This window comes from Meriones unguiculatus, chromosome 8 (assembly GCF_030254825.1).
Source record: "Meriones unguiculatus strain TT.TT164.6M chromosome 8, Bangor_MerUng_6.1, whole genome shotgun sequence".
NCBI classification, from domain to species: Eukaryota; Metazoa; Chordata; class Mammalia; order Rodentia; family Muridae; genus Meriones; species Meriones unguiculatus.
This window is the reverse complement of record NC_083356.1, coordinates 10908993-10931122: the sequence shown is the minus strand read 5'-3', so window position 1 is coordinate 10931122 and position 22130 is coordinate 10908993. Positions and strand designations below refer to the sequence as shown.

General features: G+C 38.9%; 1 protein-coding gene across 5 annotated transcripts in view; it reads left to right on the top strand.

The window, feature by feature from the left end:
- The window catches only part of Lrrk2 (leucine rich repeat kinase 2), a 146253-nt gene that overhangs the window by 61192 nt on the left and 62931 nt on the right, over window positions 1-22130 (top strand). For all 5 annotated transcript variants that reach the window (XM_060388793.1, XM_060388790.1, XM_060388789.1 and 2 more), the window contains 10 exons: window positions 24-194; window positions 5116-5374; window positions 7650-7838; window positions 11248-11366; window positions 15062-15131; window positions 15592-15809; window positions 17284-17534; window positions 17836-17984; window positions 18685-18778; window positions 20957-21143. In XM_060388793.1, the coding sequence (XP_060244776.1) occupies window positions 24-194; window positions 5116-5374; window positions 7650-7838; window positions 11248-11366; window positions 15062-15131; window positions 15592-15809; window positions 17284-17534; window positions 17836-17984; window positions 18685-18778; window positions 20957-21143 (1707 nt within the window). The remainder of the gene's footprint in view (window positions 1-23; window positions 195-5115; window positions 5375-7649; window positions 7839-11247; window positions 11367-15061; window positions 15132-15591; window positions 15810-17283; window positions 17535-17835; window positions 17985-18684; window positions 18779-20956; window positions 21144-22130) is intronic.

Genomic DNA, 22130 nt, shown 5'->3' with positions numbered 1-22130 from the left:
ATCCTCATTTCCGTTCCTTCTAGTTTCTCAACCTATGTTGCAAATGCTTTGCAAAACTGGCCGTGGATGATGACTTGAAAACCACGTTGCTAGAGAGAGCCTGCGATCAAAATAACAGCATTATGGTGGAATGTTTGCTTTTGTTGGGAGCTGATGCCAATCAAGTGAAGGGGGCAACTTCTTTAATTTATCAGGTAAATATTCCAGGCCTTGTTTTTGTTTCTCTCCATATTACTCTTCTTCCTCCTCTTCTACCTTGTTGCCTCATTTAAAAAAAAAAGAACAGATTTATTGAAACATAATTAATATATCATACCATTTTCATGTTTAAAGTACATAATTTAATCATGAAAGACCGAGACAGGAGTGAGGACATCAGTGAGGTCGAAGTCAGTCAGAAGGATATAGTGACACAGTGAGAACCCATGTTGAAAAGGAAGTCACACTGCTATGTACTTGTGGCTGTGTAGAGTTGTACTGCTGTTGTGGAACTCGATGCTAGAACATTTTCATCATCCCACAGCTAAATTCCATCAGCCCCAGTTCCCACTTCCTTCTCCTTGGACCTCTGTCCACTTTTCTCTTGACCTCCAGGAAATCACTTGCCTACTCTTTGTCTCTGTGTATTCATCTAGTCTGGACATTGAGAATCACAGTCTCATGGCTATGTATCTGTGACTGGTAGTTCATTCCTCTGCCACACAGGCCACTGACAAGCACCATTCTATTCTCCACTCCCTTCGGTCACAGTGGATAGTGCCCAAACAATTCCATCTGCAGGGTCCTACCCCATCACTGGATGACAACTTCCTTGAAGCTCTTTGTTAAGAACCCCTTTCAGTAAACCTTCTACTTCCTACCTATCCTAGTATGTCCCAGGATCATTTGTAGCTGGGGATGGAGCAGGGAGATGTGGTAGCTGGAATCCCAGCTGACAATCATCCATCCAGGTTCTATATTCTTTTACTCCATAACCATTACCATAGTCCTACAAGGTAGACTTTGCTTCATGATGACAAGGCAAACATGTCATGTCCAGAGGGGAAACAGCTCTTTGCAGAAACTGAAGACAGAGAGTTAGGTGTGTCTTTCAGCTCTTTGCCGCAGTACTGGGGTCTAGATTCTAAATTCTCTGTTATTTTTTTTTAAATAAAGAATTAAATGAATGATTTTACAAAAAAAAAAAATGAGATGGGGGCCCAGTGGGTTAATGAGCATCAAAATGAATCTGGCTTCCTGCTGAATTGAGGTGCCCATGTGCTAGGAGTCTATAGACTCCCGTGTCACAGAGAGAGAGAGTATTCAGGTTAGCATTTGGTCAGAGGCTGGTATTTAAATCCACATATCTGGTGGACACTCTCCACTTGTAGAACTATCTGGAGTTGGAACTGTTGATTCTGGAAAAAAATGAGAAGGGTTAGAGGTGCTGATGGAAAGCAGAGGAAGGGCAGAACAATCCCCATCAGAGACAGGGCTATTGTCTAGGTGAATCAAGTTTTTATTATGTTTTCACCATAAAGGATTTTTTTTTAATTTTTTATTGGGCTGTTCTTGATTTGTTTAAACCACAAACGCAGCATGGAGTAGCAACAGCTTTAACAGGGTTACCATGGATGTGCTTAAAGTTAATCACAATGAAATGATCAAGCATCTTTGGAGTCTGGTGGAGACTAGTGAACATGTTTTCCAATGTAGGTCAGAACCCATTCGATTTTGCCATATATTTTTGTTGTGGTCAGTTGGCAAATGGACCACTCTTGAAGTTACTGTCTCGGGTCTCCTTTTTATTTATTTTTTCCCCTGGGCCAATAACCACAATTTAGAAGATCGACAGGAGGAGTGGTTTTGTCTTGACCTGTAAGCAAGTCTGTCTCAAAGTCCATTCATGGGTTAGTGCTGGTTGTATATAACCCCAGCCTTGAGTATAATAAGTAGCTAGCCAGGGCAAGGGAACTTAAGAGGGAAACAGTTTGATTGGCTAGTTCATAAGAAGCAAATTCTTTAAATAATTGTAACATGTAAGAGACTAGAAGCCGAAAAGGGGGATTTTTCTAGGGTATTTAGGATGTCAAAAGACATAAGTAGGGTCATCTATGGTAACATCTGGTAAGACAGAATGACTTCACTGCCAAAGGAGTACACAAGTTCTCATCCTTGGATTCATTGCAAGACCATGGCGCCTTTGAAGAGCTACAGTCCAGGACACGTGATACTGTAGAGCATCATGATCAGTCATGACTTACTGAAGCTTTGGCTGCAGAGGCAATAGCTACTCTGGGGAAAATATAAGAACCTCTGTCTGGAGAAGCAGGTAGCTCCTGTGGGGAAAGGCAAAAATCCTAGGCTGGAGGGTCAGTTAAGCCTCTGGGAAAGTGTAGTGAGCAGTGACTGGGGTGGCGAAACATCCCACGAAATCGTTCCTCTCCATGACACCTCTTTCATCTAAGTCACAGCACCAAATGGTAGGCCTCGGGGAGGGAGAGGGAAAGGTGGCACTTGAGAAAAAGGCACTGAGGAAAACGGTCTTCTGGGCAAGATTTGTTAGTGTTCTGACAACAGAAATGCTTCAGTACTTTCAAAGTAAAGTATCTGAGGGAATGGAGGTCCTGCAAAACAAGGAGTCAGCTCAGGATGTGACCTGTGATACATGACTGCAATATGGTCCCTGATTATGGGTAATGAGGGTTTGGGAAGCATGATTTGGTTGGTTGTAAGAGGTGTGGGAGGAAAAGCTACAAGGGCTGTGCATGACTTGTAAGCTCTTCTCGGTAGCTTCAAGGGTCTGGGTTCTAATGGGCATCACTTGTTCTTAGCCATCCTAGTTGTGTAGCACACTTTCTTCTCAGTCTTTCTTCCCACACCATGAAAACAAATATCTGATCATCTTCCTTCAAACCCCAATAAAAAAAATGTTACCTAAATCCTTTCCAATACACCTGAACCTGAGACAAAATTAAGATTAATGTCTGTAGGTCCATGAGAGTTTAATGTGTGCTTCCATTAAATATTTTAGGAGTTGCACCAGAATATTGACTTCGTAGTATTGTTTTGTGACTCTTCCTCTTGAATTGTAAACAAGCATTTTGTTGGTATGGCTCCAATAGCAGACCAAGGAACATTTCCATCTAAGTTTAAACTGCAAACCAGTGAGCTTTCTGGACTAATTTAGGAGCATGCGTGACTCAAAGACAGCTGCATTGTGGGAAAGCCCACTTCCAAATAGGAGCTGGCTCAGGAAAGCTACATGTCTGAAGCTCCCAGATGGACATAAAGGAAGCTCCCGTAGAAAGTCTCCTCATCCCAGAAATTGTCCACGCTTAGGGACAACCCTGGGGAGGGGCCTTGTGCAACGTGTAACTTTCTGAGCTTCTGAGATCCCTGTGTCTTCCGAGTCTTGGCAGCTTCTAGAGCCCCAAGAGCTTCCTTTCTCTCTCAAGGAGGGAGTGTTTCACATGGGTGAGCATCTGTGCGACAAGCATGAGTGCAGTGGATGTCCCCAAAAGTGCATCAGCCATTTTCTTAGATAAATACAATTTGGAACTTATATAGCTCCCAGAGAGTATGAAAAAATGAGTTTAGGACTATTTAATGTGCTTTATTAAATAATCAGTAGTATATTTAAAATAATATTTATTTACTTATCTATTTATTGTGTGTGTGTGTGTGTGTGTGTCTATCCATCTGTCTGTCTACCTGTGCCATGGTTTGTGGGTAAAATCCAAGAACAACCTAAGGAGATTGTCCTCTCCTTCCTTATCACAGGCTGTAGGACGATTCCCAGGTCCTCAGGTTTGGAAGTCTGTTCTTTACCCACTAAAGCCTCTTAGGGGCCTGGAGTAACTTTTGTTGCCAGTTTTCCAATAACTCAGTTTTAAGCCTTATCTTATTTATTCCCACATTGTAATTAAATGTATTTGTTATCTGAATTTTTAAGTTGGTGCATGTTAGTAAGGAGGAGAAACAGAAATTTCAACATGTTTTCATCTACGTTTGTGCTGAGGCTTTAAAACCATCAAATTATTTAATTTAGTATGAAATTCTTTTAAATAAGCCATATGGAGAATAGACTTTCTGTTATCATTATTACTGTCAGTAGTTCAATATGGCTTTGTTGTTTATCTTTTGAATGCAAATCATTGTGTTAATCTTATTTGGATAGGTCTAAAAAGAAGCTCAATTTCCTAGTTGTTGTTAGGAAAACAACATGATGAAAAGCCGATCACCACTGCTCTCAGAATTCCCCACAGAGAGAGCTTTCTACCCTTCTCTCAACAGAGCTATTTTTTCTATGCAAATTCCTTTGTTGTACTCCTCTGCATGCATTCTGCATTTATTTTTATCTCCTTTTCGAAAAATGAGGCATTTCGGTCTGGAGCTATAACTCAGCGGAAAATGCCTGTCTTGCCTTCATAAGGCCATGATGTCAATGCCTTCCACCACAATGACAATGAACAGCAACAACAGCAATAGTATACAAATTAAGTAAATAAAAAAAATTAAGAGTCTGTGTTTACATCCCTGAATTCAGTATTCCATTTGTTGAATTTATTCTGGCTATCAGGTGTTTCATTTAAGTAGCAAATAACTGACATTATGGACATATTTAATGAATATCTGTTAACTGACACTTTGTATGGACTTTCTGAAGCGACCTTACTTTGCAAAGTGTGTTTATTTACTTGCCAAGAAGTTGCATGTTCAGAAACTATTCAAACAAAAGATGAAATTAGCAGTACTACTTTTTGAGAATTTAAAGATGTCAGAGAAAAATATGAAGGACTAATAATGGACACGAAACCACGTGGTCAGACTCCATGAGCAGCATGATGCCCACCATGATGGAATGGGAAACATGATGGAGTGTCTTCAAACCACTGACTGGCAACTTCCATATTGTGTGACTTATCCTAGTCTTATGTCTGTGCCAATGATTTTATTTTATTTCCTCTGTCTATTGCAAGAATATGTTTAGCCTTAATTCACAACATTTCAACCCAAATCTGAGGTATAAAGAATAGCCATAGCAAGCTCCATTTTTTTCTGTCAGGCCAAAGAGAAGAAATGAGAGTCTTGTGTTCACTTCCTTTTTCTTTTTTTTTTTTTTGTAAAAATGAGGTATGTGAGAAAGAGAACAGTCCCAAATTGGTGGAACTGTTGCTTAACAGTGGATGCCGTGAGCAAGATGTACGGAAAGCACTGACAGTGAGCATCCAGAAGGGCGACAGCCAGGTCATCAGCTTGCTCCTGAGAAGGCTTGCTCTGGACCTGGCCAACAACAGCATTTGCCTTGGAGGATTTTGCATAGGAAAAATTGATCCTTCTTGGCTTGGTCCTTTATTTCCAGATAAGTCATCTAATTTAAGGAAACAAACAAGTAAGTATCAATAAAAACGTTTTTTGTAACTCTTATTTTAGATATAACTACTGGTATTGTTTTAAACGTAGGGCTTAGAGAATGGAGACAAACACTATCCCACTGACACACTGTTCATCTGCTCGCTCATACTGAAGATAACGTATTTACAATCTTTTTGGTAGGTTATAGGCGTGAAGTCAAAGTTAGGTTTGTTTGTTTGTGGACTGCTTTGCATAAAATATCTGATCACTGGACATTTACAGATTTGCAAGGACCAGTTGGTAGTAAATGAAATTGCATGCACATGTAGAAGTAAGCACTTCACATAGGAATGGTAATTAAAATTGTTCTTTCTCAGGACATCCTGCATTATCTGTTGATATTTTCAATTCATGTACATACTTTTGGGTTTTGTAAATCTGATATATGCAATTTGTTATTTGTATAGGAAAAGATATTCTGTTAATCATGATGTGTTATTAGAGACTCAGGATAAAGATTTTTAAGCATGAGGATGTACATTAAAATGATTAAAGATAAAAAAATATTAGAGGGGAGAGAGAAACACATAAAAAAATCGTGCAAAACTCATCCAGTGAGTCTTTTACAGTCATATAGGAGAACCATGCAGCAGACTTAAATGTAATGAAAATGTACCCAAGAGGCCCAGACAGGGGCATTGTGCGGCCAGCCTAGGCAGACAGTATGAACCATGTCAAGAAAGGATTAAAAACTACATAGAACAACAGTATTAGGATTGCTGAAAGCTCTATTCACTTATGTGAGTCCTACATATGTGAAAATAAAACACTGTACTGAAAAATACAAATGATGCCACTCCTCTGCTCTTCCGTCTCCACAGCTTCCCTCCCCCTTTCTCCCCTCTGCCCTTCTCCAATCTCCTCTCTTCATTTCTCCTCTTCCATCTTCTCTTTTCCTCCCTGTATCCTTTTCTCTTCAGGGTCACTCTTTGTTGCCCTGGCTGGCCTGAAACTCTCTAGGTGAAGCAAATTGGACTTGATCTTGTAGCAAACGCACCTTTGTCTTCTAAGCTGTGAGATTATCTATATGAGCCACCTTGTCCGTCTTTGTTCTCTGATTTCTGATGGAGGGGGGTTGTGACCCTGGATGGAGATTTAGTATTCCATCCATTCTGTGTAAAGATCTTACATTGGCAAGTCTTGATGTAATTTTAAAAGTGTTAATATTGTTTTACTGGAAGATAAAATCATGATTTCATTGGTAGTTTGTCTAAAGGAAAATTTTGGATTTATAACATTGAAATAGTTCTCAATTTTTTTTGACTGATTGATGTATCTAGTATGTGAGTCATGACAGTAATATTTGAAAAAATCTAGTATTTCTGTAGACCCATGGTGACTGCCAGCACACTTCTTCTTAGTATTAAATAAACACAAAATGTTATGAAAATTGAGAAGAATGTTGTCTTTAGGGTTACTACTGCTGTGATAAAATTCATCAAAAGCAACATGGGGAGGAAAGGGTTTATTCTCATTGATGCCAGTCAGGGCAGGAGCCTAAAAGCAAGAGCTAATTCAGAAGCCTTGGAGGAGCGCTGCTTCCCATGCCTTGCTCAGCTTGCTTTTGCATAGCAGCCTAGGGATGGCACTGCTCAGAACAGGCTGAGCCCTTCCATATCAATCACCAATTATGAATGTGCCCTACAGGTTTTCCTATAGCCCAATCTTATTGAGACAGTTTTTCAGCTGAGGTTCCCTCCTCTCAGATGACTCTAAATTGTGTCAATTTGGCATAAAATTAGCCAGCACAAGTGTTAATTTTAAAATTCCATCATGGGAGCCACTGGACAAATTTTATCTATTAATATTTTAAGCATCTTCTGAGTTTCAGTAAGCTTTCGTAAGCACAGTGTTGTTTGATTTTATTCTATAATCCTGCACTGAACATGCCATCCGGATGTTCCAGGTGAGATGATTGGTTCTTGGAGAGCTTAGACAGCAAGAGGCATCACACAGGTCTGCTTCTGTTTATAGTCTCAGCCCTTTCCCTGAATGAGTTTCGTTTCATAATGGCTGAAAGCAGCCATTTATACCAAGCTTCAAATAGCAGCAGCACAAATACTAAAATTGGAATGATGCAGAGAAGATTCTCATGACCTCTGCCTAATATACACTATTATTGTGTGCAGTGAAGAGATTCTGGGGGGGGGGGACAATCTTTAAGATTATGAGATGTACGTGAGGAGCTTGGGTAAGGCGTGTTTATGTTTTATAATTATTGATTTCTAAGTGACCAGTTGGTTTATTTTTAGACACAGGCTCTGTCCTAGCAAGAAAAGTGCTCCGGTATCAGATGAAAAATACTCTGCAAGAAGGAGTGGCCTCAGGCAGTGATGGCAACTTTTCTGAAGACGCACTGGCGAAATTTGGTGAATGGACCTTCATTCCCGATTCTTCTGTGGACAGTGTGTTTGGCCAAAGTGATGATCTGGATAGTGAAGGTACTTATTTTAAACAAAGGTTCACTGTGGCTCATATGCTTTAACTCATTCGGGAAAATGCATAAGAAGTCCTGCATTTAAAGCAATGCCTCAAGAAACTGTTCTGTGCCTCCCAGTATGAACCAGAGGACCCAGTCACGTGCACTCTTACAGGGAGCTAACTCTAACACCAGAGTTGCAGTCCCAGCCCTGACATCACTAGGTTTTTGTGGCTCTGTCCTTTTCCTAACTTTATATGTTAATGATGCCAGCATTTAGGAGTTACAGGTAGAAAGTTAAGAAAATTTCCATAAAGGGTTTGGACCACGCTTGGCGAGTAGTTCTTAACTTTAGTATGGCTTAAACAATATTACTATTTTAATAACTCACTTGACATAACTTTTAAAATTGATAGAGGAAGCTATATGATGATAGCAGTTATCACTTAATACAATTGGATTTGCTAACAAATTGAGTGAAGGGACTTAATCTTTTTTGGTTGTTGCTGATATTGTTTTGGTTTTAGTGTACTGAGAGACAGGCTTCATCATGACATTTTAATACATAGGTACCCTTGTGCTTTGCTCAGACTTAACGCCCTTTACTTTTCAGTGTCCCCATGCCCTCTGTTTAGCCCATTTACCACCACAGATACCTCCTCTCTTATGATCCCCTCCTGTAGCAAAAAGCATAATTCCATTCTTCTTCATGGTTGAGTAAAACTCTCCTGGGAGTATGTACCTTATTTTCTGTATTCATTCGTGCACGAATGGACAAATGGACATCTAGTCTGGCTCAATATCTTAGCTGTTGCAAACAGAGCAACAGTCAATCCACTATGCAGGTATCACTTTGTACTTGGTGAGAATTTCCCCAGTACCATTTGTTGACAAAGCTGCCTTTCCTTCGGTGTATATCTTTGTCAGTTTTATCTGAAATCAAGCTGCTGTAGCTACATGGGCTTATTTCTGGGCCCTCTATTCTGCGCCCCGGGTGTATGTTTCTATTTTTGTGCCAGTAGCACATTGTTTTGTTTACCATGGCTCTGTAGTATAATTTAAAATCCAGTTGTATAGAATCTCTCCAGAACTGCTCCTGGTGTTCAATGATGCTTTGATTACTTGAAGCCTTTTTACCTCCATGGGGATCTTTTTCTACCTCTGTGTTGATTGCCATTGGAGTTTCTATGATAATTGTGCTGAATTTGTAAGTTGCTTTATGTACTATTTCCATTTTTCCAGTATTAATTTTGCCTCTCTGTGAGCATGGAAGGTCCTTACATCTTCTTCAGTCTCTTTATCCAGTATTGTAAAACAGTCCTTGTGAAAGTCTTTTTTTACCTTCCCAGTGAGACTTATTCTTGGGTGTTTTGTTTCCTTGAAGCTGCTGTGACTGAATTTTTGGTTTTTTGTTTTTGTTTTTTCCTGTCAAGTCTGTTCTGGTCCTATGGAAAGCTGCTGATTTTGTATCATGATTTTGTATTATGATATTTTAGTGGAAGTTGTTTATCTGTTGTAAGAGTTTCCTGGTGGAGCATTGGGGGCCTTTTAAGAAAAAGGATTTTGTCATCTGCAAAGAAGAATAATTTGATTTCTTCCTTTCTTGTGCATCCAAGGGATATTTTGATTAAGATGGTCTGCCTGAAGCTTTGCGTGATAAAAGTCAGAGTATATCTCATTTCAATTATTACTTTTTTGTGGCCAAGATTTGAATCAAAAGACCTCATGCTTACTGAGCTTGTTCATTCCACATTTTCATACCATTGGGTAGCTTCAAACAAGGAAAATCACTGGAAAAGAAACACAAAAATCACCAGCAAGCCACGATTTTGCTTATGTAAACAGTGTTTTTCTAGACTCTTCAGAAGCACATAACATGAGGCAATGATGACATGGAATATCCGTTACATTGCATGTGAATAGTTAAAGTATACATTCTCATTCATCAAAATCTTTAATATAATGTTTTATTAGTTCTTTGAGAGTCTTGTCCACTGTATTTTGATCATATTTACTTCATTCCTCTTTTAAATCCAAGCAGATCCACCTCAGTCTCCCTACTTCTCCAAATTTGTGTCCTCTTTTAAAAATTTAGTTTGTTTGTTCATTTATTTAGTACTGTATGGGGGTCAGGGCACCACTGCAGGGGTCAGTTCTTTCCTTTCACCACATGGCTTCTGGGATTTGAAGAGTACACCAGACTTGGTAGCAAGCACCTTGACTTGGCCATTTCTCGACCCTTTAATTAAAATAACAAAGCAATTTATATGATGGAATGAATTAAACTTATGTATTTTACCAGAGGGTTAGTGTTTATATTGACTTATATTACACATTATGAAATTGATATTGAGTTTGTAATTTAATTTTATCACTTAAAAATTATTTTTTTCTTTCCAACCTAAAAAGTAGTAGAATTGAAAATTGTAAATATTTTTCATGAATCGTTCCTCAGTATTTATCCTTACAAATGTATATTTTGTTCAGTTTTATTTTTGAAAATTCACAATTTCTGTCATCCCCATTTTTCTCTCATAAAAGTACTATTGCTAATCATAAGTATAGGTCAGTGATATGTGCTTGCCTTGAGGTCTCAGGATCAGTCCCCAGCACTGCTAAAAAAAAAAAAACAAAAAACATGAAAATAAATGACTTAAAAAACTGATGACACTTAACTTCTAGACATGAAATCCAAATGAGTTAGAGTCAAGATTGTTGAATGTCAAATAATTTGATGTATTTTCAATATTTAGAGCCAAAACTTAAAATCTATAAGGAAGTGTAGAAATGGAAGGTTTGTTGGCCGTACTTTTGTGCTCTCTTTGTTTCTTGTACTATTTGCTGTAATGTGTGTGACTGCTGATTTTCTTGGCTTATTCCTCAACTCTGAGACATGGATCGGCTTATTGTTATTCAGCATTCAGTGTTGAGTCTGCCACGGGAATGCAATCAATACGCCCAGAAGAAGAAAATCAAAAGCCAGCATAGTTTATCAGTTTCATTCACATGTTCAAAGAGAATTGTGAAGATTCTTGTGTGTGTGTGCCTGTGTATCTGTGTATCTGTGTATGTCATATGCTTGGGTGTGTTTCCAAGGATCTTCTATTACTCTTTGCTCTATTTCTTGGGAGAAGGATATCTCATTGACCTTGGAGCTTAGTTTTTCCACTAGGCTGGCAATCAATGAGCCCTACCAAATCCTCTTCTGTCTGGTCCTCTGCCCCTCAGTGCTGGGGTTACACATGTGCTCAGGACTATATGACTCATGGATACCAGTTTCCAAACTCTGGTCCTCCTGTCTGTGTGAAAAGCACTCTTGACCTCTAAGCCTGTGGAGTTTCTATTAATGAAGACATTTAAATTTCTGAGACTGAAATATGGTCCTCAGCTCTTCTTCCTCACTTTCTTGTTATTCTTTCATTTCAAAACAGGCAGTGAGAGCTCCTTTCTCATGAAAAGGAAGTCGAATTCGGTTAGTGTAGGAGAACTTCACAGAGATCCGGTTTTGCAGCGTTACTCACCAAATGCACAGAGGCATTCCAGTTCATTGGTAAGTTACACAGCATCTATGATAAAGGTTTGGTCCTGACATTGTCTTGCTAACTGTGATGCTTGATATTGAGAGTTACACTATTTTTAGGTTTACTTTGAAAGATTAAGGCTATCTTGTGCTTGATTTTTGATCATAATGCAGTATTGAACATTAAAAGAAATGTCTTTTTTTATGGAAGTAGACCTTAACTTTATTGTATAAATTCATGGTAAATAATATAAAATGCTTATCATAATAAAGTAAACCAATACGTCTATCTCACACAATTTGCCACACCACTGGCAGGGATAAAAGTGCAGTAGCCTTCTTTCATCTGAAAAGCATAAATGTTAAGTCTTTTGTTTGACATATTCTTAAGAACTTTTTTTTTATTTAAACAACAAAGCAAGATTTATTGTTCATTGCATGCTATTGGCAAAAAATACGGTTTTCAAAATACAGTAAATGCTCAGAAATTTTGTCACCTAATTTCTCTGTGCATTTTTCCAAGAAACGCAGAAAGAAAGAGAGAGAGACAGAGACAGCGATTAAAAGTGAAATGGAACCTCTAAAAACATGAGAAAATGATTCATAATTACAATATTTTCTTCTTTGAAAAGCAGTGGTTTCTGACCATTTCTGAGGAACTTCTGTGAAATCTTTCCTGGAATCACATGTGTGCGTTTTTATTATAATGGATATATACATGTTCATAAATTTTAGATATCTTGCCAAATTGGTACTAATAATTCTATCCATTTGAATTTATTTTATTTTTATTTATTTATTTTTTCAATGCAGTTTATTCAGGAACCTTGAACAATCCTCGGACCCTGGGGAAAGCCAGCCCACAGCTTAAATAGCCTCTGGGTAGCCAACCCAGGCATGCCACGTGGGCAATGCAGATAGGTCCACATACATGGAAGCAAGCCAGATCCTCAGCCTTAGCCAAATGTGGAATTGTTCGTGACAGAGAGCACTCACCATCGGGAAGGTGGAAGGCGGAAACCAGCTCCATCTTTAAGGCATAGCATTCCGCAGCTCTCTACAGTTCCTTCTTTTTGTTTTAGACGCATCAGGCAAGAGTAGAGGTCTGATCTCTGATATTAGAAATAAATTGGGACTTTGTACTGATGTTCATTTAGGTGTCATCCACCCAAAGAGCATCAGACCCGTCCGATACCTTTTCCTCATAGGCGGGACCTGGGGCATCAACCCGCATGCAACCAGACATGCTCTTCTCTGGGTCGAAAGCTGCTGACCCTGAGTGCAGTGCTTAGCCTCGCATCCTGAGCGTATCATTTTAGCTTTTTATGGTATCCAACCATGCTTGGGGAGAATGTCCTGCTTCAATGGCTGTAAAGGCCTGAATGATCATGGCTGCATCACACTGTTGTGAGACTCTAATCTTGCATATATACCACAGGCAAACCAAGGAGACCAACACCAGAAGGCCTGCTAACACTCCCATGCCCGCCCATTCCTTCAGATGATTCATGGCTGCAGCAATCCATGGTGATAATCCTGTGGCTAGTCCTGCGTCCACTCCGGTAGAATTTACTGTGACAATGGCCACTCTCAGCTGCTCCATCGTAGTATCGAATTCTCCAGTCCAATTACCTAAAATATAGCTCGACAATTGTTTAGACAAATTTGCAGCACAGGAAAAATTCTCATGTTGTATGCTAGTGACACAAAGTCCAACATACTTTCATTGACAGCCAGGTTGAGCGATTTGCCAGAGGGTATCAATTTGCTCCTGCAAGAGGTCAATCCTCTGATTGACCACAATCAAGCTTCCTTTTAGATGAGCATTAATTCCTTTATGTACAACTAAGGCATGAGCTACATTGGCTAAATGATTATTCAGGGTCTGAGCAGTCTGCCCAGTATGACTCATGGCTAATGCCCTGGTGCCGTATTTTCAGATTGAATCCTTATGACACAGACTGGAAAGAATTATATTTGGCTTGTAAGGATGAAAAGCTGAGAGATCAGTTTAGAAGTAGCTATGAATGCTGTATGCTTTGGAAGATCCCCTCAAAAGCGTACAACCGGATATTACTGAGCTCAGCCATGCTTGACTTTCACTAGCCTCCCTACGGTTCCCACACTCTGGCTGCTTCTGTTTCACTCTTTACCCACTTCCTTATTGTGTTTTTTTTTTTGACAGTTGTATATATAAATATATATATACAACTTCAGCCATTTCCAGCCCTTATTTCCTTCTCTCAACTCTCTCCCTCTCCTGCTAAAACTCTTCCTCTGAACAAACCCCTGTCCTCCTTTCCTGTCTTGTGCATGTGTGTGCGTGTGTCTGTGTGTGTGTGACTAAGTTTAATTAGGGTGGCTTACGGGAACCTGGGTAAGAACTTATTTATCGGAGCACGATCAACCTCTTAGTGTCGACATCACTCAAAGAACTTACACCCCTTCCTCTAATCACCATTAATTATCAGTAGTCTTCCAGGGAAGGGTTGAGCCTCATGTGCAGGGTTTATTATTATTATTATCACCATTAATTATCAGTAGTCTTCCAGGGAAGGGTTGAGCCTTCCATGATGAAATGTTGGTAGGCCCGGTGGTCATCCCCAGCACAGTGTGTTCATAAGTCCAATGACTGTCAGGCCGAGAAGGTGTCCTTTAGAAGCAAACTTCCCCATCCTCCAACTCCTTTCTGCCCCACTCCCCCCTCCAAAGTGTGTCCTGAGCCTTGGAGGAGGTAGACACAGATGCTTTATTTAGGGCAGGGTGCTGCAACATCTTATAGACTCACTGCTGTGTTGTAAGTTTCTGGTTAATCACCACCTGCTGTAAAGTGAAGCTTCTCGGGTCTGAGATGAGCAGCAGGTAAAGAGACCTGCTACACCCGACTGCTGGCAGCATTCCCTGGGACTCACACAAAGGTGGAAGGGGAGAGCCAGCCCCACACAGCTGTCCTCTGACCTCCACACACATGCCAGGCCATGTGAGCCCACACACAACATATATCAAAATTAATAAATAGAAAAGGAAGGTTGTCTGAAGAAATCTGAGATAGCTATAGGTCAGCTTGTCGAGATCCCCCTAAGTGATTTGGTCAGTGTCTAATACGTATGTATCATCATCTTGTGCCCCATAAATAATGTGCCAATTGAAAATAAAATTAAACAAAAAAAATAAGTTATTTTTTTCTAAGCGAATTTATGAAGATAACTCCAATGAGTGACTATAGCCAAATAGGATAAACTAGGTCACAGTGTTTCGTATTTGGCAATCATGATTTCCATGATTAATTACAAATGTACTTCAATTGGTTGTTGGAATTGAATGTGTAAAGCTTTCTGCCTGAAATTCTGCCTTCACTTTCCTTATACTTAAACCTAAGGACAGGGTGTGGTAACACTTCTGAAGTCACAGCCCTCGAAAGGCCCAGTCTGGAGAGTCTCAGGAGCTAGGGCAGTCTGGATCTTAGTGTATAACCCTTCTATACATACATAAAACAAAGGAGAACCGGTCAATCATAGACAATTTGAACAGTAAAACGAACAGGTGTTTTTTTTTTAATCTTCCCTTTTTTAGCACGATGCTCTTGCCTATTTCTTTCCCCAATAATTGTAAACTCCATTTATTTTTCTTTCATTTCTTAGTTGCTTCAATATAAAAATGGTCTCTTCTCAAAATCAAAAATAATAAAAAATGAAATTTTATTTAAGTCATTATTTATTTTATAGGGTCCCATTTTTGATCATGAGGACTTGCTGAGACGAAAAAGAAAAATACTGTCTTCAGATGAGTCTCTCAGTAAGTATCAGGAAACAATTTCATTTAAGTAGATATTTGAGGTAGAATCTGTTGTTCTTTTTAGTCTGCTTTGGTTACTTAAATTTTCTTGCTGCCTATTTGAGCTTACAAAGCTTTCATATGTATTTACCTAATTGTCACAGAGGCTACAGAAAAATTAAATGGAGTTACTTTTAGTAATTAGTATCAGACTCACATCTTTTATGAGTTTTTTGAAATCCAAATTATATATATTTCCTCCAGTCCCATTCTTGATTTTCTTCTGCACCTCGTTTTCGCATCAACTTCACCTGGTTAAATACTTTCATTTGCTCTCCATGCTTATAACGAAAATGTCCACTCCACAGTTTGGTTTTTCTCACAGAGCCTACCTCCTGACTAGAAGAGGCTCTCAGTCCATCTTCGAGCAGGTGAATTCAGTTGTGTGCTGACATTTCCATCCTTTGTTGTTTGGGAAAAGGGTCATCAAAGCTTCAGTCTCACATGAGGCACTCAGAGAGCTCTTCTTCCCTGGCTTCTGAGAGAGAGAGCATCACATCCTTGGACCTTTCTGCCAATGAACTGAAAGATATCGATGCCCTGAGCCAGAAGTGTTGCCTCAGTAGCCACCTGGAACACCTCACCAAGCTGGAGCTTCACCAGAATGCACTCACGGGCTTCCCTCAGCAGCTGTGTGAGGTAAGGTCCATTTGCCTTGTAACTGGGATGACCCATCAGGGCACCACATGGCCATCCAACTTGCATGGTTAAACATACCTGTGTAAACCAATTTGTATAACCTCGGCACACCTGGAATGTGTCCGGGTCACATGAAGGGCAGAAATCAAAAACTCCCTCTTGGAGTGGTTTTTCCAGGAGCAAGCTCAGATTTGAATCCTCTGTTCCTCTCCCTGTGTCTGCTGTAGTCTTCCCTCACCAAGGGCATTTTCTCCATGTTTATTGAACAGCATGGGAGCATCACAGAGGGGAAAGGAATGAGGAAGACTTTCCAGAAAACTTTTAAGAGTTACAAGGAATGAACATTAATGACTCCAAATGACCCTCCTGACCCAGATATCAAAGGGTACTGCAGTTTTAACATACACACAAATATATATATATATATATATATATATATATATATATATATATATATATGTAGCTTCTGATTTACCATAGGGTTGATGTTTGTTTTATAAAATTGCTTGTTAACATATTTCCCATTTCTGGCATTCATTACCATAATATACATACACATGTGCCTACTATTAGGTTAGGGCATGGAAGACTACATAATTTAGTTAAGATTACAGCAATGTGTTAGCTTAATTGCAAAAGCTGATTTCATGAGGAATCCAAGGCAAGTAAGGGTGTTAATTATACTGTTCTTCTAAAGCAGCAATTATCAAACCTGTTGCTTGTGACCCCTTTGGGGTTGTATATCCGATATCCTGCATATCAGATATCTACATTACGATTCATAACAAAACCACAGTTAGGAAGTAGCAATGAAAATGGGGGTTCACCGCAACATGAGAAACTGTATGAAAGGGTCACAGCATGGGGAAGGTCGATAACAAATAGGCTGAGTACACGATAGGATAGCAGTCCTAAGTCTAAAGTGGCCTCATGTTGTAGTGTTACCTCTGGCTGTGAGGCCCAGCAAAAGTTCCAGGCTCTTAGAATGTAAGACAGCTTTTCATAATAATGTGTCATCATATTAAGCCTGTCCTTTAGGTTTGGGGCAACAATTATCTCCATTTCTGTGGGTTTCACACAGCTATCTAAATACTGCCTTTCAGAAATTGTTACACATTTTAATCAGAAGCTCGCTTCTGATAGGCTCAGCCACGCTTGCTGGATAGCGTTGCAGCAGCCCTCATTACATCTTGTAATCTGAAGAAATAATTTCTAGAAATAGCTGAATCGAGGTCTCAAATTTATATTTGTGAATGTGCTTTTGACAGTCTATTATGGAATTTCTCCTGTCTCAACTATAGCTGGAATTGTTGGCCAGTAAATATAATGAACTTCTGTTGAGGATTGTGTTTTCAATTAAAAAAAAAAAAAATCCCAGATGGCTCTACTTAGCCATGGTACAAAAATACAGAAATGCTGGCTGAACTCATTTCTCAAATACTCAGTATGTAATATTTAAATTCTGTCTTTCCAGACTCTAAAGTGTTTGACACATTTGGATTTGCACAGTAACAAATTCACATCATTTCCCTCCTTCCTGCTGAAAATGACGTGTATCACCAACCTAGATGCCTCTCGCAATGACATTGGACCAGCAGTAGTTTTAGACCCCGTGCTGAAGTGTCCAAGCCTCAAACAGCTTAACCTCTCATACAACCAGCTCTCTTCCATCCCAGAGAACCTTGCCCAGGCGGTGGAGAAACTGGAGCAGCTCCTATTGGAAGGGTAAGAACTGATTCATTAAGACAGCAAGCTCACATTCTACGGAACTTAGCATGGATGAAAAAACATGGCAATTTTTCCATAGCAATGACTTTGAAGCAAAGAGTAAAAGGTGGAAGCAATTAATAATTAAGGCAATTTTGTCAGCTGGAATCTTCATAATTAATTTTAAGAGGCTTAAATGTGCCTTGAAGCTGGACTTGGAGGGCGAATTGATTTCATGCTTTTAAATTATACTAGACTAGCATTCACATTTTAATCTTCGGTGTGCATTTTAATCCTCAGTTTTATGTTTTACAACTAGAAATAAAATATCTGGGATTTGTTGTCCCTTGAGCCTGAAGGAACTGAAGATTTTAAATCTTAGTAAAAACCACATTCCATCCCTACCTGAAGACTTTCTTGAGGCTTGTCCAAAAGTGGAGAGTTTCAGCGCTCGGAATAATTTTCTTAGTAAGTATCATGTGCTGTTCTCACCTTTAGCAGGTAATCAAGGAAGAGACACATAGAGACATTTTAGGAGGGAAGGTATGATAGTTCAGTTAGCGTCTGCCTCAGTTCTTCAAACCAAGCTGGCGGGCTGATGATGAAATGAGCCATTGAGCCAGGGAAAGATGTGGGGGGGAAATGTAGACATGCATTTAAGTGAAAGAAGATCACACTAGCTAGCTCCCACATGTAAGACATCCTGGAAATGATAAAACTATGGCGTCAGTAAAAAGAGCTAGTACAATGCAATTTTTAACAATCATCGCTCTGTAATATATTTTATCTAGAATAGTAACCACTCCTGCATCTTCCCCCTCATGACTATTTTGGTTATCTTTCTTTTCTGGTCCCATACGAATAGTAGGATTTTTTTTTATTTATTTCTGTGTTTTCTGGGATCTGATTAGGATTACATTGAATCTGTAATTGCTTTTGATAGAATGGTCATTGTTACAATATTAATTCTGCAAATCTATGAGCACGGGCAATGTTATATTGTTATTAAGTGACCATACTATTACCTTATTAATAAAATTGTTTTTTACTGTTAGTGTAAAAATGTGAACTACACAAGTGAGATGTTACTAAAAACTGTCTTAGAGTGTTTATCAGAAATCTAGCCAAGATGATTGTAAATATCCATTATCTCATTTAATTCTTTCAGCTGCAATGCCTGCCTTACCTTCTTCCATAACAAGCCTAAAATTATCTCAAAACTGTTTCACATGCATTCCAGAAGTGATTTTCATTCTTCCACAGTAAGTTCATTGTTATTTCACTTCTACAGTTCAATGAGCTATGGCATAGCTTTTAGAAGCAAAGCAATGGTTTGATGTGAACATACATATTATTCATTCATATGCCCATTTCATATGAAAAAATTCAGTGTTTTCATAACATATGAGTGTTTGATTTTTACTAGACAAAAGATACATCTCCTTAACTTTTGCAGTAACTTATTATGCTTTTGATTAGGAATAATTGAATAATTAATTATTTACTGCATTCTATAACTAAATAAGATGAGATTGGCTAGATGTTTTTCAGATTATTGTTGGTTTCTTTGGGGCTTTAGCTGTTCACAGGGTTTGATTTGTTGCCTGAACACTAATAACTTTGAAATTTCATTTGTTTCAGTGACATCTTTTGTGAAGATTAGGAGAATATGTGTAGTTTTATATTTGGGCAGAGTGCAGTGGCTGGGCTTTGGGGGAACTTGTTAATCTCATTGAAGACCAAAACTTCAAGCATTAATTTAGTTTCAAGTGTGTTGTCATTTTAAGAACTACTCTAGTCATACATCATAAAACAATCATATTTTGTATATGCATGTATACCTACATAGGCAAATAGGAACCACCACCTAGCTGCCAAGAATGTCAGACAAACTCATCAGTGCAAAGTTACAATCTAACTTTGTAAAACCCCACTCCCTATACTAATTGCTCCACATGGGCCTTCACTTTAGTCTTCCTAATCATTTTATAGGATAACTTCTGCTATCATTTTGTCTTTATAATCTCACTAGAGAAATGAAATGTCTTCTCAAGGTCACAATTCATCTGTGTTGATGGGTTCAACTTCAGACTCTCAATTCTTCCATAGTGGCTTCTATTAAATAAATATGAATCGTGTTTTAAATATATTCCTGAAAATATATAAAGGCCAATTATTTAAAATTATTTATTATGTGACATAAGGATTACTCCTTCCTATAGAACAAACTCTATGACCCAGCTCCTGATTTCATCAGTGCTATCCTCAGGCACACATCTTCGGCCTTTGTGCTTATGTTTTAAATCTTCTCTTGTTTCACCAGTAGACACATAGTTGTCCAGCTAGAGTCCTGACTGCACCCAAAGAGATACTGCTTTGAGAAAACCTAGTGATTCTTGCTTCTCTCAAATGTCTTGCAGGTTATACTGATGAATGTAATCGCTAACACAGCCAAATTCTTCTTGTAGTTTTCTGGCACTTTTCTATGGCAACTTGAACAATGCATAGGATATTTTTAAGAAGAACACAAACATTGCTTCGTAGACCCAAACTCTTGTCAGACAGATGGCACTGCTATATAAACTTAGAGTTAATTCATTAAGCTCCACTGAGTATATGTGTGAAAGCCCACCTTCATTGCTGCCTCCACACACATGGACTCATGACTGCTGAGGTTCCCTGGAAACTTGAGAAGCACCAGTTTGTGAGAGCCAGCAGGTTTCACAGCAGCCTTATTCATGCTGTGTCCCATACTCACTAAGACGATCTGATAGAAGGGCGAGCCCACCGCTCTAGTGATTAAGTCCAAAGCACACCTTGGAGCTGGGTGAAAGCCATCCAGGGGCTGTTTGTGGGGACTGCACTGTCACACACCTGTAGAGGTGGCAGCTCTCAGGGACAGTGTGCATATGTGTTAGTCATACTTTCTCATGCCCCGGGAGCATTTGTAAAACACTTATCTTTTCCTTATTTTGAGAGAGATAGTTTTATGGTCCAAAGGGAAACTGGACTTCCATTTTTCTCTCTTTTAAAAATTCTTTAATGAACGTATGTAAATTGTTAATATGGGTACAGGGTACCATGCAATGCTTTATGTATGAACGTCATGTGAGACTCAAGGGCTAATGTATTAGTCACTTCTTGAAAACATCCAAAATCGCTTCTTACCATTAAAGAAGTATGAGCTACACTGCGGCTATCTTTGTCATCAGAACAGGCAATATGATCAATTTTGTTTCTGATAATCCTTATTCACTTACACCTCCACTACAGAGAAAAATGCCTTTTCTTCTAAGTACTGTATGAACATACAAGCCCTCATTCATGATGCAGCTTTAAAATCATTTCTTATTCTCAGCCTGGTGAAATTCCCAGTGCTGTTGCTTTGTGTTCTTTGAAAACTGTCACTTTGCTTTCAATGGGTCATCATGTCGTTCCAGCTTGCGGTCCTTGGATATGAGCCACAACAACATTGAACATCTGCCAGGGCCTGCACATTGGAAGTCTCTGAACTTGCGGGAACTCTTCTTTAGCAATAATCAGATCAGCACCTTGGACTTGAGTGAAAAGCCGCATGTGTGGTCGAGAGTAGAGAAACTGCATCTCTCTCATAATAAACTGAAAGAGGTGAGAGGCCATCTTTGCTTTAAGTTATCAGATGCTTGACAACAGAGTTCAGTTGTTGTCACAATTATTTTCCATGTTATCACAGTGATTTTGATTTTAAAATTTGTGGTTCATATCGCTTACTCTGTGAATAAGATGTGATTGTAATCTGTGGTAAGTAGGTATAGATAAAGCAACAAGCAAACCCCAAATAATATTGCTTTATATTTTTAAAGAACTGTTGCATAGGAGTGTGTGTATCTAATTTTGAGTAAGAGCGTCACTGTCTGCGACCTCTCGCTGTTCACAGAACCTGACATATTCCAAGTCTTTCATCTTGACAGAATGACAACTGGCCCGTGCTTTCCCTCTTTCTTTCCTACATGTTTCCTTCTTCCTCTGTGTGACACCCCTCATCTAAATGATTAAACCTCCTTTTATTTACATGTGTAAGAAAAATATTTTCTTGTCAAGCTCAAGCTGTTGCCTATGTAAAGAGCTATTAAAGGTCTGATAGTTTGACGTTTAGCACAGCTGGATATTTTTGGTACCTGTACATTTTTTCCCAGCAAATGAATGTTAAAGTGTACTATAGTTGGCCTAAAACCTTTCAGTAGTGGTCTTGGAATTATGACACCTATGAATACATAAGATTCAGTGCATCCTACTAAAAAAAAATAATAATAATTGGAACAGAAAATGAAACCATTTTGGTTAGGCTGGCACCTAACGTGCAAGTATTTAGTCATTTGTAATAATTATATCTTTATGATTTACTAAGGAACACAGGCAATATGAGAGAGCAGAATGGAACCACAAATAACAGATTTAGGCAAATACAAATAACTTATTTTTCAGAATTGTGGATGATGGAGTTTATTGTTAAGAGAGATTTTTTAAAGTTCTCAATAGGAGCAGCTAGATGGCTCATCAGGTGCTAGCTGCCATTTCTGACAACCCGAGTGTCCTCTCCAGGTCTCACATGGTAAAAAGAGAGAACCAGTTCCT